Source organism: Pyrus communis, chromosome 9 (assembly GCF_963583255.1).
Source record: "Pyrus communis chromosome 9, drPyrComm1.1, whole genome shotgun sequence".
Lineage (NCBI taxonomy): Eukaryota > Viridiplantae > Streptophyta > Magnoliopsida > Rosales > Rosaceae > Pyrus > Pyrus communis.
In genome coordinates this window covers 4987432-5002937 of record NC_084811.1, presented here as the reverse complement: position 1 = coordinate 5002937, position 15506 = coordinate 4987432, and the positions used below count along the sequence as shown (strand labels likewise).

Below are 15506 nucleotides of genomic sequence, written 5' to 3'. Positions count from 1 at the left end.
ACTGTTATTTGTGCCTGAAAACGCATTTAAAATGCATAACTCAACCTAAGAATCAATTGCCTAACGAGCATGTGAAGCAAGCACTATCCGCATAATAAACTCAAATGGCATGTGGAATACCGAATACCACGCAACAAAAGTCAAGAAAAAGAACCATGGATGATGATGCAAAGGAAAGTTAGACATCCGTATTCATAATAATATAATCAAATAGACAACTGAGGTGAAGGTGAAAGCCATTTTCAAAGATGTTTCAATTCCAAGGACTCTGATATAAGTCCAAACCTACGTCTACTTCATTGGTATTTGTTAGGCCCTAAAACACATTAAAATTTCAATAGGTCAATCTGATTCCCTGGTTGATTAGACACTCTTATAGAGAAGGGGACTTCGTGCATTGAGGATTGCACCTATGCTGGGCCCAACGATACACAAATACAAAATAATGTTACTTTATAAGAATAACTAGATAATCACATGATTAGACTGTCCTATTGCCTTGTTAAAAAAAAACCTAATGTTTATATAGTTTTATGAATCGCGTTCTCAAAGCCATAAATAGGGTTTACTTTAGCAATGTCTCCCAACAAAACATTCATAACCTAAGTTGACCTAGGCCAGAAGCAAGCCTATGTCACGATTACCCTTCTTGCCTCCTTAAAACAACTATTGTTTATGTGGTTTTGTGAATCACGCACTCAAAACCATAAATGGGTGTTTGCTTGAGCAGTGCATCCCAACAAAGCATCCATAAACCTAACCTCGATGGAGTAAGCAAAAAAATGGATCCATGTCTATCAAGCAAAAATGCACTTAGACCGAATGATAAGGATTGTTAAGCAAAGTACTGACATGCGTCTCTATACCATTTCCAAAGAAGTGGTTAGCCAAGTCATGCCCTGATCTTGACATACGTCCATGATCAACACGTGAGGTCATCAAGTATCCATATATCCAATAGACCCTGCCTTCAGAATATGTACAAAGCATAATTCAATATTCGAATTGCTAAGTCATTTCCGTATACTTTATGGTTGCATCTAACCTCCTCGTTAAACTGCCTACGTACCCTAAATAGGGATCAAGTCATTCGTAGTTCACCATTCACTACACTCCGACGTTTATCATAGTACGTTCAAGCAGAAAAGCATATCATTCCTCAATCATTTATTAGAACTTGACAAACATGAAATTACTAGGTCCAGAGCTACATAACAAACTCATATGACATTCAAGATTTCCATTCCATCCGTCATATAAATCGCTATGTTTTCATCATGATACCTCAATCCACAACATGTAACATATCAAAAAACCAACAAAGCACAATATTATCCTCAAGCCACATTGATCTACTGATCTATTCATAATAATAACAATCATATCCAATGACACTCCACAATCATGTCAATTAATTAAATCCATGAATCAAAGATGCACGATATTAACGTGTAACTACGTTAATCAATCAATGAAATAACATATCATTTCACAAATTTAATTAAAGAACTCTACATAAATCCCCACTTGGATTATAAGTAATAACATGGTGAATTTCATTTATATTCACAAGGTCTACTGTGGGTTACTCCCCATTCACTCGAATCTAGGGTGTGACTAACCTTATGAAAATGAGCAAGAGCAAGGATTCCGGACCACTCAACGGAATCCAACTAAAATATGGCACCTACCGAAATGTTCCAAGTACAACCAATCCTCATCACCCCTAGTATGTGTATGGTCCCCAATCGCGGATATACCAAGCAGAACCATATGCCTAATCTAAGCGTGCAGGCAGTGCTCACTCATCGCGGATATACCAAGCATGGTCACCCCTGAAATATGTATGGTCCCTCATCGCGGATATACTAAGCAGGACCATATCCTAATTCTAGATAGTAATCACTCATCGTGGATATACCAAGCATGATCACTCCTAGAATGCGTATGGTCCCCTATTGTGGATATATCAAGTATGATCACCCCTAATAATCCCCCATCGCAGATATACCAAGCATGGCTGTATCCTATAGCTTTAGGTAGTGATCACCCATCGCGGATATACCAAGCATGATCACTTCTAGAATGCGCATGGTCCCCCATCACGGATATACCAAGCAAAACCATATACATAGTCTAATAACGTAGGCAATGATCACACATCCTAGATATACCAAGCATGATCACCCATAACAGTCCTCCACTGCGGATATACCAAGCAGGATTGTATCTTATAGCTCTAGGAAGTGATCACCCATCACGGATATACCAAGCATGATCACTTGTGATCCCTCATCGCGGATATACCAAGCAGAACCATAAGCATAGTCTAATCGTGCAGACGATGATCACCCATCGCGGATATACCAAGCATGATCACCCCTGAAATACGTATGGTCCCCCATCTCGGATATACCAAGCAGGACCATCTATGTACCACTGCTACATGATGCAATTCAACACACAACCTACCCACACCTCAATTCCTATGCGTTACAACGTAGTTACCTACACCATCAACTTCTCATAGCCACCAACTAATATGTCACACAAGCATATAAGTTCTACCGAATACATTTAATAGGATTCTAGGATCACATTGTCATAACATTTATCATACTTATCATTCACATTATTAAGAAGATAAATAAACATATATACATATATATATATCACAATATAACGTCTCATACATGTAAACCAATGTATATATTATATGGGGTAACTTACTAACCAATATAGGCCCACTAAGCCCTACATAGTCTCTAGTAATACTGATTTTAATATTTAAGATCAATTCGTAGCATATTGACCAAAAGTCAAGTCTCTGTCAAAGGTGGGGTTCAGAACCCTATAAAAGTCAATCTGGAACATCCGCCCATGGATTTTTGACTCATAACTTCCCAAGGGTCTCATTTATCTTCTAGAACAATATCCTAAAATTTTGGAATGATCCAACGGTTGGATCTCCGCCAATTGCTAGAATTAGGTTGCTATCAATGTTTGGTTTTACAAACTTAGAAATTCAATTTGGAAAGATCCGTACATCGGATTCCCAATCCATCAGTTCCTATGGTTCTCAAATATTACGTACTATAATGTGTTAAGGTTTGGTGACGATCCAATAATCGAATCATCGAATTATAAAATGGTCAAGTGGCGTAGTATTCCATATTAGGTTCAAACTATCAAACTCTATCACACGGTTAACAAATTTGAAATCAGAACATCGAATTTAACTTAAAAAGGTAACGTCGGCCCACTAGCCACGTGTCGCTGCGGGTGGCAGTTTCCGGCGAACGAAAACCCTAAATTCCGGCCAACACTAAAATTCACCAAATTTTGCAGAAATGTACAACTGAAGGAAAGGAACATTTTTCATACTTGGGCTAAAGCCTAGTTTGGCCAGGAAGTGGTTGGAAAATCCCTTAAAGAGTTGGAAACCCAGAAAAAAGGGTGAGCATCGATTCGTCACCAAAACGAACTCCGACGCCTCATCCAATGCTTGGGCCTTGCTCCTGGGGTTAAGAGGAGTCGATTGATGGTGGTGGTCGACGGTGGTGTTCGCAAAAAGGGCGAATCGCTGATGTGCACCCATTAATGCCGACGGGTTCCGTTCTTCGTGAAATTAGGGCCCAACTTCTTCGATTATGGGTGCAAATGGGAGAGGGAAGGTTTTCTAGTTGGTAGCTTGAAGAAATTCGTCGGAAAACTGACGGAAAACCGTGTGAAAACTAGCAGAAGTCCGGTTAAACCGGGTTGGGTTGTCGAGTCCAGGGTGATCCAGTGTTTTTTTTTTTCTTCTCTCCTTTCCCCTCCTAGCTCTCTCTTTTCATTGGTCCGCCTTTTCTCTCGATTGGGCAGTTCCACATCCCTTTCTCTTCTTTTCTCTCCATCACAGCCACACACGTGGCTTCATTCCAGCCATTCTTGCTCCAACAAATTTGGAGCCTTCCAAATTTAATAAGTATATGGCCATTTTTCCCTTGACTTTGTTCGTTAATAACTCCAAATTACGTTTCATTTGTGCCCACACGTTCGTATCGACACATACTATCCAAATATGTAAAGAAATCTGAAAAATTATGAAAGGATCAAATACGTCCACAAAGATTCTCGTTTAACACAATAGGGGCAATTTCGTCCTTTTACTTATCGAATAAAAATTTTATATGCCGTAAATATAAACTCGTCAAAACTACGAATATGAATACGAAATGTGAGATACGTAATTTTAAATAATGAAATCCAGGGACAGGATTTCACATGAACCCTAAATAGGATTAATTAGTAAACCATCCTCCTATGAACATAGTCGAAAATCAAAGCCAAAGGAGAGCTAATTGCGTACATTACGTAATATCGGTTTATCTAAAGGGAGACACAACACCACGGATATCTTGAATACAATCACTAATAAGGTGGGAAGTTTATGTAAGTTATGTAAGTCTGGAGATTAGTGCTAATCATATTCAAGAACTATTAAACAACGTACATGTTAAGATTTAATAAAGGTGTGCTATCCACACACCCTTTGATAATTTTTGTCCGTTGATATTCTTCAATTCATCCGATCCGACGATTGAAAATTAAAAATGTGTGTGAGAAATAAAATAGAGTGTGTGAATATCACATTCCTTTAATAAAAGAAGGTTTGAAGTTGTGGTTGTGGTTTGAGTATTTGGAGGGCAATTATGCAATTAAAACTTTTAAACTATGAAGGTTCAATTAAATAATTATTAACACAATGACCCAAGTATAAACGAAATCATCATTGCAATTAACAAAATGGATTTCGACGTGCAAGCAAATGCCACCATTACGTGTTTTCTGCGTAGGATTTCCACATCCCTATCAGCAGAGGGGGTGTTGAGGGAGAACGAAAAGTGCGGTCGCGTAGGCCTTCAAATTTAGAGGAACTCTCAAATTTTTTGTTATATAATATTATGTAATAATGTTTTATATTTAAAAAAAAAAATGTTTTTGTTAGTACTTTAAAATCTCTTTGTGCACCTCTTATAAAAGTAAATATGCTAAATATAACAATGTGGAGTACAATAAGATATTTTGTGTGCTAGTAATAACACTCGAAAAATGATATATATAATAATATTATATGTTCAAGTGAAACTTCAAAGTTAAGAGTTTTGAAGTTTTTCGTTTTTAAGTGACTTTTTTTAGCTTCAATACATTGTTTTTTAAAATAAATAAATTAAAAAAAAAAAAAAAAAAACTATCTTAAGGAGGGGCGCTCTTTCAAAATTCGCACACGCCTCCAAAATCTTAGAGACGACCCTGCCTATCACTGTTATTTTATATGTCACAGTCGTTCCCTTGATTCTAAACATCTTTCCCCGATAAACAATTCGTTAAAAAGAAAGCGGTAATCTAATAATTTATGTTGTCAAACCGTTAATTCGAATTTTAAATGCGTATTTTGAACAAAATACACATATGTAAACTGTTTAAATTGATAGTTTAGTAATATAACATGTATGCCTAACAACAAAATACATATCACATTAATTGATATAATCATCTATTGTTATCAAGGATGGAACAGCATAATTGATGCCCAAGCTAATCGACAGGAGAATCTTTAATTGGGGAGCCTCAACAACTTATAAATTAAGATTGGGACGTGTACATCTAGAGTTGTACCTACGCAAGGTTAGATGGTACCTGAATATCATGCATAGCGTGAAGAAAGTTCAGGTTCCACAAATAAAATGAATTGTCAACATAATAATCAGCTCAACTAACTATATATTTTTTTTTAACAAACGATATATCTACACTAAAGGAGTGGGGTAGTGATCTAAGCCTCACATTAGGCTAGCAATAATGTGATTCAAATTCGCCTTACAAGTAAAGAGAAATATCATAGACCGTAGTGCTAAGTGACAGCTCAACTAACTATAAACAGATGCAAGGTTCATCATTTCCTTTATGTGGGATTCGATCCTTAACACATGCCCTCATGTGTCATAAATTCTCAAGTCTAACACAGGAACAACACAAAAAGGGTGACAGGGAATGCCTATGGCTGTTGGGCTTCACATGTTTTGCCTAACACATGAACAACACAAATATGATGATGTGGAGCGCATATAGCTGTTGAGCTTCACACGTTGAACAAGTTGCTTTGGGATAGTGAGCTAAGCTTCACACTGGGCTATCAATAATGTGATTCAAATTCGCCTTTGGTGAAAATTGAACCTAAAACATCTCACTTACAAGTGAAGATAAATACCACTAGACCATAATACTAAGTGACAGCTCAACTAACTATAAACAGATGCAAGGTTCATCCTTTCCTTTATGTGGGATTCGATCCTTAACACATGCCCTCATGTGTCATAAATTCTCAAGTCTAACACAGGAACAACACAAAAAGGGTGACGGGGAACGCCTATGGCTGTTGGGCTTCACACGTTTTGCCTAACACATGAACAACACAAATATGATGATGTGGAGAGCATATAGCTGTTGAGCTTCACACGTGGAACAAGTTGCTTTGGGATAGTGAGCTAAGCTTCACACTGGGCTATCAATAATGTGATTCAAATTCACCTTTGGCGAAAATTGAACCTAAAACCTCTCACTTACAAGTGAAGATAAATACCACTAGACCATAATACTAAGTGACAGCTCAACTAACTATAAACAGATACAAGGTTCATCCTTTCCTTTATGTGGGATTCGATCCTTAACACATCCTCTCACGTGTCATAAATTCTCAAGTCTAACATATGAACAACACAAAAAAGGTGACGGGGAATGCCTGTGGCTGTTGGGCTTCACACATTTTTCCTAACACATGAACAACACAAATAGGATGATGTGGAACGCATATAGCTGTTGAACTTCATATGTGGAACAAGTTGCTCTGGGATAGTGAGCTAAGCCTCACACTAGGCTATCAATAATGTGATTCAAATTTGTCGGCGAAAATCGAATATAAAACCTCTCACTTACAAGTGAAGATAAATATCACTAGGTCATAGTACTAAGTAACAACTCAACTAACTATAAACAGATGCAAGGTTCATCCTTTCCTTTATGTGGAATTTGATCATTAACACATCCCCTCAAGTGTCGCGAATTCTCAAGTATAACACGAGAACAACACAAAAAGGGTGACGGGGAACGCCTATGGCTGTTGGGCTTAACACATTTTGCCTAATAAATGAACAACACAAATAGGATGATGTGGAGCGCATATAGCCGCTGAGCTTCACATGTGGAACATACTACAAAAAAATTTGAGATCCCGTCATAAAACAAATTAATACTTTAGGGAGTGGCTTAACTAACTATAAGCACAACCAAAGTTCATTATTTTCTAAAATAGTAATGTACGATGAACATACACGATTTACGAATTTTCAAAATCGTCACTAAAAAAATCTAGAGAGGATCCTGTTATCCTATCAAATTTTTGGGAGGGTGTCTAACCATTAAATTAGTTGCGTCAGATCAAAGCCACATATTTATGTGAAAGTGTATAACATCATTTCTTTATTTTTATCGATCAACAAAAGACAAGGGCCGACGTCAGATCAAAGCCAAATGTCGTGTATTTGAGGCAAGTATCTTATCTTGACAACTCCAACTAGATTCCTTGCACAAGTAGCATAATATTTTTATTGATAAGCCCACAGATTAACACAGATTTTTGACAAGTTCAAGAATATAAAAATCATAAGATACTTGCATCATCTAACAGGACAGTGCTGATGCAGTGCACGCATCAAAAGCAGCGGCTGAGAAGTAGAATGTTGCTAATTCTATCACTTAACTCATAATTAAATAATTAGCAACTGGATCAACATCACATTATGTTTAATTGGAATATTAAGCTCATAACTAAACCAATCAAACAGCCTCACAGCCAAAAATGACCTTCTAGATGTACACATCAAACCTAGTATACAAACAGGGAACTAATAAATAGACTTCATAAGCATTTAGTTAATCGATTTATGTTCGAATGTTACGCGATTGAATGAAGCCTCGAATCTTGATATCGGTGAGTTAAACAAGTCGTAATCACAGCGTAACTCTCGAAGAAGCTTAATACCATACAAAATTTGAATATGTTTATAGCACCAATTGTTTTTAGATCAGTGAATGCACCAAGTTGCAGCCACAGCGTTAATCGCAAAGTCTATTAATTGTATTGGGGGATAATATAAAGTTTATAAACATTGTATTGGGGGATAATGACGAAAACTAAACAAGGTGTGCAAGTAGAATGCCAGACCTGTGGTAACACATGAAAGGTGTTTAATTAATACTGTCTGAAGGTAAGATTGAGACGTCCAGGACGAAGGCTGGTTGCTTCCAACAAACTCCTTGGGGCTGAGTCCGGTAGGATGGATGTCACGCCATGAAATATATGCCTCGAAGGTCCTCCAAATATCAGCACGTCACCTGATTCCAAAATAACACTCTCTGCCTTTGCAATATCTCTCTGATCTCCATAGAGGAAGTCTGCTGAATCACCTATAGAGATGGAGACCACAGGCAATCCGTCTTGGAGAGACTTTCTGCTTTCATCGCGATCCTGAAAATCAAAGCTTGTCCGATCACCAAAAAAGTACAACAAAATCATTGTTGCTTTCAAGGACAATTGGGGCTCGTGGAATGTGACGCAAATTTAAGAATAAGATTAACCAAATTAACAGCATTGAAGAATTATTTTGACGTGTAAATGTAAATTTATAATTCTACTTACATTGATTCAAGATCCTGCAACGCATATATACGTTTGGTTTTATTAAAGGTGTATTTGAGACTTTGAGTAAATACCTGATGAAGGCCAAGTCGGCCAGTTGTTGTATAAAAGTTGGCAATGCATATATCAGGAGTCATTGAAGGGAGTACTTCTTCAGCTCTGCTAACTTCCTCTTTAATGTGGGCATGTGCCTCATGAATCGCTCTTTTTACCAGCAAACTAAATTCATTAGGAATACCAGGAGGCCGAGTACCATCTATTGTTCGCCTATCTCCGTACTGTCTTGTCTGAGGATCCCAGTCCCTGCCAAGGCACATCATCTGTAGACGAAGTTTTGCTCCATCTTGGTAACCTGGCTGATAAAAGCCTCCAGGACCTACTCCGAGGTCCCGGCATTTTTTCACTATTTCAACCTGTAAATTTAAGTGTTACCAAGGTATTAGTAACAAGTTTGCAGTGTAAAAACTCTAAAACAATCAATTTTAAGAAAAAACTGTAAAATGTGACACCACAGACCAGAATCATCAGAACATCTTGAACTGTTAACTAAGGATTCAGTTAGTGGCACTAATATCCAAAACCTAATTATCAGTAATGATTTTGGAAACCAAAATACACTACTAATACTATATCGCTGATCAAATGCACATCATGACTGGAAATTGATGCTATACGAGACTACTTCTCCGGTTTAGAATTGCTAATCTATGATCTAGACGGGAAAGAACGCAAAACCTGTTCACTGAGGGTGACAAAATGTTTCAACAATACCATCCCAGACCTCAGTAGTACTATTGAACTTGTGAGTTCCGTGTGTGCTGGGTTTTCGAATTCCACCATGTCCTCCTCTTCATTCCGGTTTTCTATCCATCTTGCATGCCAAGAATCTTTAGGTGCAGAACTTCTGGTCAGAGACATACATATATCAAACGGTTCATTATAATGCAACTGCGAACCCTTAGACCAATATGAGTTCTTGCTAACAGGCACATATTTCATATTTCTTGGTGCGGACTGAGATTTTTCTGGGAGGCCGTGCTTTCTTTTTTTCCCAAATTCTGTAGGTAAAGATGAATATATATCCTTCTCTCTTTGACAATCTGACATATTTGAGCTTTCATGTGGAAGTTTACTTATATTCTTAGAGCTTGAACTTGTAGCAGCATCTTCCATATTAACTAGCTTTGATCTTAAATCGATTCGATACTTCCTTTTATTGAAATGAATAAACGAACTGAAAGAGTAGCAGTGTGCCTTATCAGTAGGATCTAATGCAGACTTGGGAACAAGTTGCGTTGATCTAATACCAGATGGGACATCAGAAATCTTGTAATCAATTGAAAAACTTCCAACCCTTATCATCTGCCAGTTTTCGTTTGTGTTTCCGACATTTCCACTCACAAAACCAGCATAAGTATTTGAAGAAGAGCCACAGCTGATCACCTGTTAGTTTAAAGAACAGGAAACAGAACTTAATTAGGAAAATGATATCCAAATACGTAATAATTAAAAGAATCCAATGATTGGGCTGCTATTAATCTGATAGATAAAAGGTTTAATGTAGTACTAACTACCAAACCTTAAATCTGTAATCCTACATTTACAACAACAAGCGGCTAAAGCACAACACGAACACATGTCAGGCTTAAAAATTGTTTAGTAACTTGATCGGTAAATTTGGTACAAATAATATCTTGCAAAAACTCTAAACCAAAATGTGTTCCATAGCTTTCATTTTTTCAGTAGTCCTTTTTTATAGTTGGTTTTGCTTAAAATTCAAAAGGACTAAGGAGTGGCGGGAATAAACTAAATACTACGAATTCAAAAAACCACCTCTGGAAATTTGAACAACATTTTAGTGTACTTCTTAGCTTACTTCTAGTATCAAACACTTTCTTAAATAGGGTTCTTCCCAATTTGAAAAACCTTAGAAGCACCAATTTCACTATGTGAGTTTTTTTACTTCTTTCGAAAGTTTAGTTCTTGGAGTGTCTTTAAATAACATTAACAACTATTTAGGGAGACACAAGAAGCACAAGGAAATGAAAAGAACATCAAAGATAACATATACCATGTAAATATATAATTTGAATACCAAACAAAATTTCTAAACTCTAATTTTTCAATGTGCCGAGAACACGGCCTATATATTGAGTTTCATAACACAAATGCCGGAGGCTTAAAAAATGTGCTATAACAGTTGGTGTACCGAGCCGTGTTCCCAACATAGTGAACAATTTATCCTCTACTGGAAAGCAAAGTAATAATGTACTAAATAAATTCTTTAATTTTATAGCGCACATTCAGCAGTAAATTTATACAGTCTATTTTTCTGAAAATAGAAAAACAGAATTACGAGAAACTCACGGAATCAGATCGAATTACGGAATTGCCACCGGGAGTGACGGGAGAACCCGGCGGTTCAGAGCTCGTCGTACGACCGTCGTTCCTCCAATTCTTCATCCACTTTCCCGGCGGAAGAACTTGGCGGAGAAGGAACAGCGGCGATAGCGAACGACGAAGAGGAGGTGAGGAATTAGAGGTTGTACGGTGGAAGAAGAGCCGCATATCCGATCTCCATTAATATCCCAAAACGACGAAGCCGGACCGACACCGAAATAAACGAACCGTCAGCTGCAAGAATTCAGATGAACCTGGATTTGTCTCGGGTCGGGTCGCTCAATGAAGCCCAAAATCGCCCAATTGGTTCGGTCCTTTAGGAACCCTACACGTCAATGTGGCGCGAGAACTACGTCAGCATGGAAATGTGGAGGACATAATGATCGTACACGTGGCAGGAGGCTCCATGTTTTTTCATCATGCAACTTGGCCTGCTGCCCCCACTACGACGACTGGCACTCATTTGACACCAAACGCATTATAGAATCATAGATGGCGGTCTTACTTAACCGAAAGATTTTTAGTGTGTTTGAAATACAAAGCGAAACATTATACATTTTTATTCAATTTGAGAGACATTTAAAGAATTTGTTTTAATTATATAATGACACGTGTTGTTTAGTTCCATATCTTAGATACTTCGAAAAATCTTGTCACATTACTCTTACTCTATGGGCTCCACACTAGCTTTAAAAGGCAATAAGACACCTCAGAGTGTACAAAAACTGGAGGGATTTGGATTCTCTTCTGAGCTAATGAAGAAGATCCTCTTAACCAATCATTATGGGCCGTTCGATTTTTATCCAACGGCTATAATCATTATAACTTTAAAATGATCTTCCTGTTTGTAGTTGTTGGATAAAAATTTAACGACGTACGATGATTGGTCATGAGGATCCTCCCCATTAGCTCAAGAGAGGATCCAAATCCAAACCGAAGAATGTTAAGATGTTATTGGTATTCCTCGTGACCAAAAACACCCTCACGTGGACACCCTGTAGAGAATCATCACCTTATATTTATTTACTTTTTAAAACCCTAACAAGAATATTCACACTCACAAGTCATTCCAGCGTGCCAATGAGCAACTCCACTACATCCCCCGCATTTGTATACATTTAACACAGCAAAAAAACAAAGCAAAATGAAAGCACGAACCCTTTTTGCAAAAGCTCCACAATTCGTGCCTACCTTCTCCCCACTCTGTCTCTCATCAAATTCCTGCCAGAAAAAGGCCTTCATGCTTGAAACTTGAGCCTGCGATTCACTCATGCAGCTGTACTTCTTCATCTCCCTCACCATTTTCTGCACTTACGGCTACTCGAAAACCGATGCTCCTCTCGGATACCAATTCAGGTTGCCAGTGCCATTTGAGAACAGTTTGGGATCCAGAGCTTTTTTGATGGAGAACAATGAAACCAAACCAAGTTTTAAAGTTGGAATGAGTGTGGAACCTGTGAGTGGGAAGTACTCATGCTCCTTGCAAGTCTTTCTTGGAGATGTCAAGGTGTGGAGTTCTGGCCATTACTCAAAGTTTTATACTTCAAAAATATGTGTTCTTGAGCTCTCCCGTGACGGTGATTTGAGATTGAAGGGCCCAAAAGGTAGAGTGGGATGGAGAAGTGGGACTTCTGGACAAGGTGTGCAGGTAAATTTATACCGATAAATTTAATTTTTGGCTAGTTATTTTAATGCTCATCTTTTAGCCTCTAAACTCCATTTGTAAGTGCGCATGTGGTTAAAGTGTAAAGTGGTACCGTAAAAATGGTTGTTTTTCTGCAAATGATAATTTTAACGCTCATTTTTTTTATCCTCATGCACTTTTACGCTCTATTTTTCTCCCCTGCACTTCTCTTTTATCTTTTTAGCTGTTGTATTGATAAATCAAATGAGAATTAAGGAAAAGAAAAACAAAATGAGAATTGGAGTTGAAAAAAGGAATAGAAAACCATTTCTCAAAAATTGTATTATTCAATTTGGAGTGCAGATGGTTAACATTGGAGTGTCAAAATCACTACCTTTTGTTCGTACAATATTTGATCAGTGCTGATTTCCTTTTTTTTTGATTTTTATTGTCAATTTGGTGCAGAAATTACAGATATTGAGGACAGGCAATCTAGTTCTAGTTGATGCATTAGGCAGAATAAAGTGGCAGAGTTTTAATTTTCCAACTGATGTAATGCTTTGGGGACAGAGACTAAGCGTGGCTTCTAGGTTGACTTCATTCCCAAGCAACTCCACTTCATACTATTCTTTCGAAATTGAACCCAGCAGGATTGCTCTCTACTTGAATTCTGGTAAGTGGAACTATTCCTATTGGGAATTCAAGCCCACCGAGAACAGAAACATTGCTTATATTCAATTGGGTCCAAAAGGGTTAGAGTTATTCAGTTATAATCAAAAGAAAATTGCACAGATTCATCCATCTGATGAAAAATTTCAGTTTCAGCCCATGAGGTTTTTAGCATTGGGGAACCAAACAGGAAATTTGAGGCTCTATTTTTACTCACCTAGTATGTCGAAATTTGATGCTTCTTTTCAAGCGCTCAACGCCACATGTGATCTTCCATTGGCGTGTAAGCCCTACGGAATTTGTACATTGTCCGGAGCTTGTTCATGCATTCAACTCATGCCCACCGAAAATGAGACAGGTACTAGTACTAGTACTACTGCTTCTGACTGCGGACGAGGAATTTCATCAGGAGGGTTTTGCAAAGGAGGGAAGAAAACGAAGGTGGAGATGCGTGAATTGAAGGGTGTTACTAGTGTTTTGAGAGGAGGTGCTAAGATTGCTAATGTGAGCAAAGAAGAATGTGGTAATTTGTGCTTCGAGGACTGTAATTGTACAGCAGCATTGTACTCTTCTGCAAAAGAGTGCTTTATATATGGAATGGTAATTGGTGTTAAACAGGTTGAGAATAAGGGAAGTGGATTATTGAGTTATATGGTAAAGGTTCCAAGGGGAGGTCATGGGGGTCATGGGAAGTCAAATTTGAAGAAATGGGTTTTGATCTTGGTAGGAGTGGTTGATGGGTTGATTATTCTTCTTGTTTTTGGAGGGCTTGGATATTACTTGGTAAGGAAGAGAAGAAGACACTCATTGCCTAATGGCCATAGCAACTGACTGCATTGTTTTTTTGGCTTCGATTTCGATTTATAAAGGAAAAGGAAACAGAATTTTTGGTTGTTTTTGACACGTTCATAAGAGAAGAAGAAATGTGATTAAGTTCAAAGAGTACATTTACAAAAGCAACAGCTGAACCGAATCCAATTGTTTGTGTTTTCAGTTTTTGGGTTAGGCAATTTTTTAAATATTATTCTTTTAATCGGTTAACTTTGTTAAGAGACCACATTGCTTAGTAGTCCACCTGCTAAGCTAAGTTCAGTTTTTCAATGGTTTATGAGCAACTATGCAACTATGTGTTGAACTCATCACAAATATATAACTTCATCGCTACCACGTGAGTTAAAATCGGATATATTCTCCAATCAAATGAATACAAATACTATTAAACTAAAGACTAGGTCGTTATGGTACACACATTTTAATTACGGTTACTTTTTTTTTTTTGAGCAAGTGATATTATCTACACTAAGGAGGGTGGAGGATTGAGCTAAGCATCATAATGGATTGGAAATAATAATAAAGATTAATGCTACTAGACTATAATTTAAGTGACTTTTATTACAGTTACTTAATCATGTAACAAGTGATGAAATTAGAGTGATGGGTGATTTGCTAATACTACTGTCCCTTTACTTAGAGGTGAATGTGACTTCGGGGAAGCCCACTTATAAAGGACCACAATCCCGACTCATACACGAGACCAGCAGTTAGTAGCTTCATATGAAGCCCAACTATCCAAGCTAGGGTCCAATGGTCAACCGAGCTGTCCTCCACAATCATACAAATACTGTTTGTTGTTCACTGGCTTGATTGCCATTCTCCCATTTGAGGATGGGATTTAGGGCGGGGCCCCCAATTCCAAGATTGACAATCACCAAGAACCCTACTATTTGATCCAAAAAAACCAAGGACCCTAATACGCTTCCACATTCAAGTCAAGAACTAGACAGAACTCATGCGGTGTCTGGGCGCTGGTTTTGACACCTTGCTCCCTCACATTGCTTAAGGGTAAATCTCTCTCTCTCTCTCTCTCTCTCTCTCTCTCTCTCTCTCTACATGTATATATACGTCTGATTTGATTGTGTTGCATTACAAGAAAATTGAGAACAATCCTAAGCATTAAAGAAGAGAAACATGTTAGACAAATAAGGAATATGGTTGGAGTCCTTGTGTAATTGTATATAATATTATTATTGGAAGAATAAGCCGTCCTACAGCCGCCAAGCCGTCCTACCTTGT

At 37.8% G+C, this 15506-nt stretch overlaps 2 protein-coding genes across 2 annotated transcripts; one reads left to right on the top strand and one right to left on the bottom strand.

Moving 5' to 3' along the window:
- Nucleotides 1–8076: 8076 nt before the first annotated feature.
- LOC137745857 (DNA N(6)-methyladenine demethylase ALKBH1D-like) lies at nucleotides 8077–11654 on the bottom strand. The gene is made up of 4 exons (XM_068485887.1): nucleotides 11108–11654; nucleotides 9476–10183; nucleotides 8815–9153; nucleotides 8077–8569 (listed from the first exon to the last, which is right to left on the bottom strand). The coding sequence occupies exons 1-4, from the start codon at nucleotides 11306–11308 to the stop codon at nucleotides 8294–8296; spliced, it is 1524 nt and encodes a 507-aa protein (XP_068341988.1). The 5' UTR covers nucleotides 11309–11654; the 3' UTR covers nucleotides 8077–8293.
- Nucleotides 11655–12278: 624 nt separating this feature from the next.
- On the top strand, nucleotides 12279–14388 carry LOC137744094 (G-type lectin S-receptor-like serine/threonine-protein kinase SD2-5). Its single transcript, XM_068483959.1, has 2 exons — nucleotides 12279–12788; nucleotides 13230–14388. The coding sequence occupies exons 1-2, from the start codon at nucleotides 12411–12413 to the stop codon at nucleotides 14262–14264; spliced, it is 1413 nt and encodes a 470-aa protein (XP_068340060.1). The 5' UTR covers nucleotides 12279–12410; the 3' UTR covers nucleotides 14265–14388.
- The last annotated feature ends 1118 nt before the right edge of the window (nucleotides 14389–15506 follow it).

Excerpts from the sequence above, each read along its gene's own strand:
- LOC137744094 (XM_068483959.1), top strand. The coding sequence starts at position 12,411 with ATGCAGCTGTACTTCTTCATCTCCCTCACCATTTTCTGCACTTACGGC. Across the intron at positions 12,789-13,229 it reads CTTCTGGACAAGGTGTGCAG|AAATTACAGATATTGAGGAC; the intron begins GTAAATTTATAC and ends AATTTGGTGCAG.
- LOC137745857 (XM_068485887.1), bottom strand. The coding sequence starts at position 11,308 with ATGCGGCTCTTCTTCCACCGTACAACCTCTAATTCCTCACCTCCTCTT. Across the intron at positions 9,154-9,475 it reads TTGTCACCCTCAGTGAACAG|GTTGAAATAGTGAAAAAATG; the intron begins GTTTTGCGTTCT and ends TTAAATTTACAG. Across the intron at positions 8,570-8,814 it reads GCCGACTTGGCCTTCATCAG|GATCGCGATGAAAGCAGAAA; the intron begins GTATTTACTCAA and ends TTTGATTTTCAG.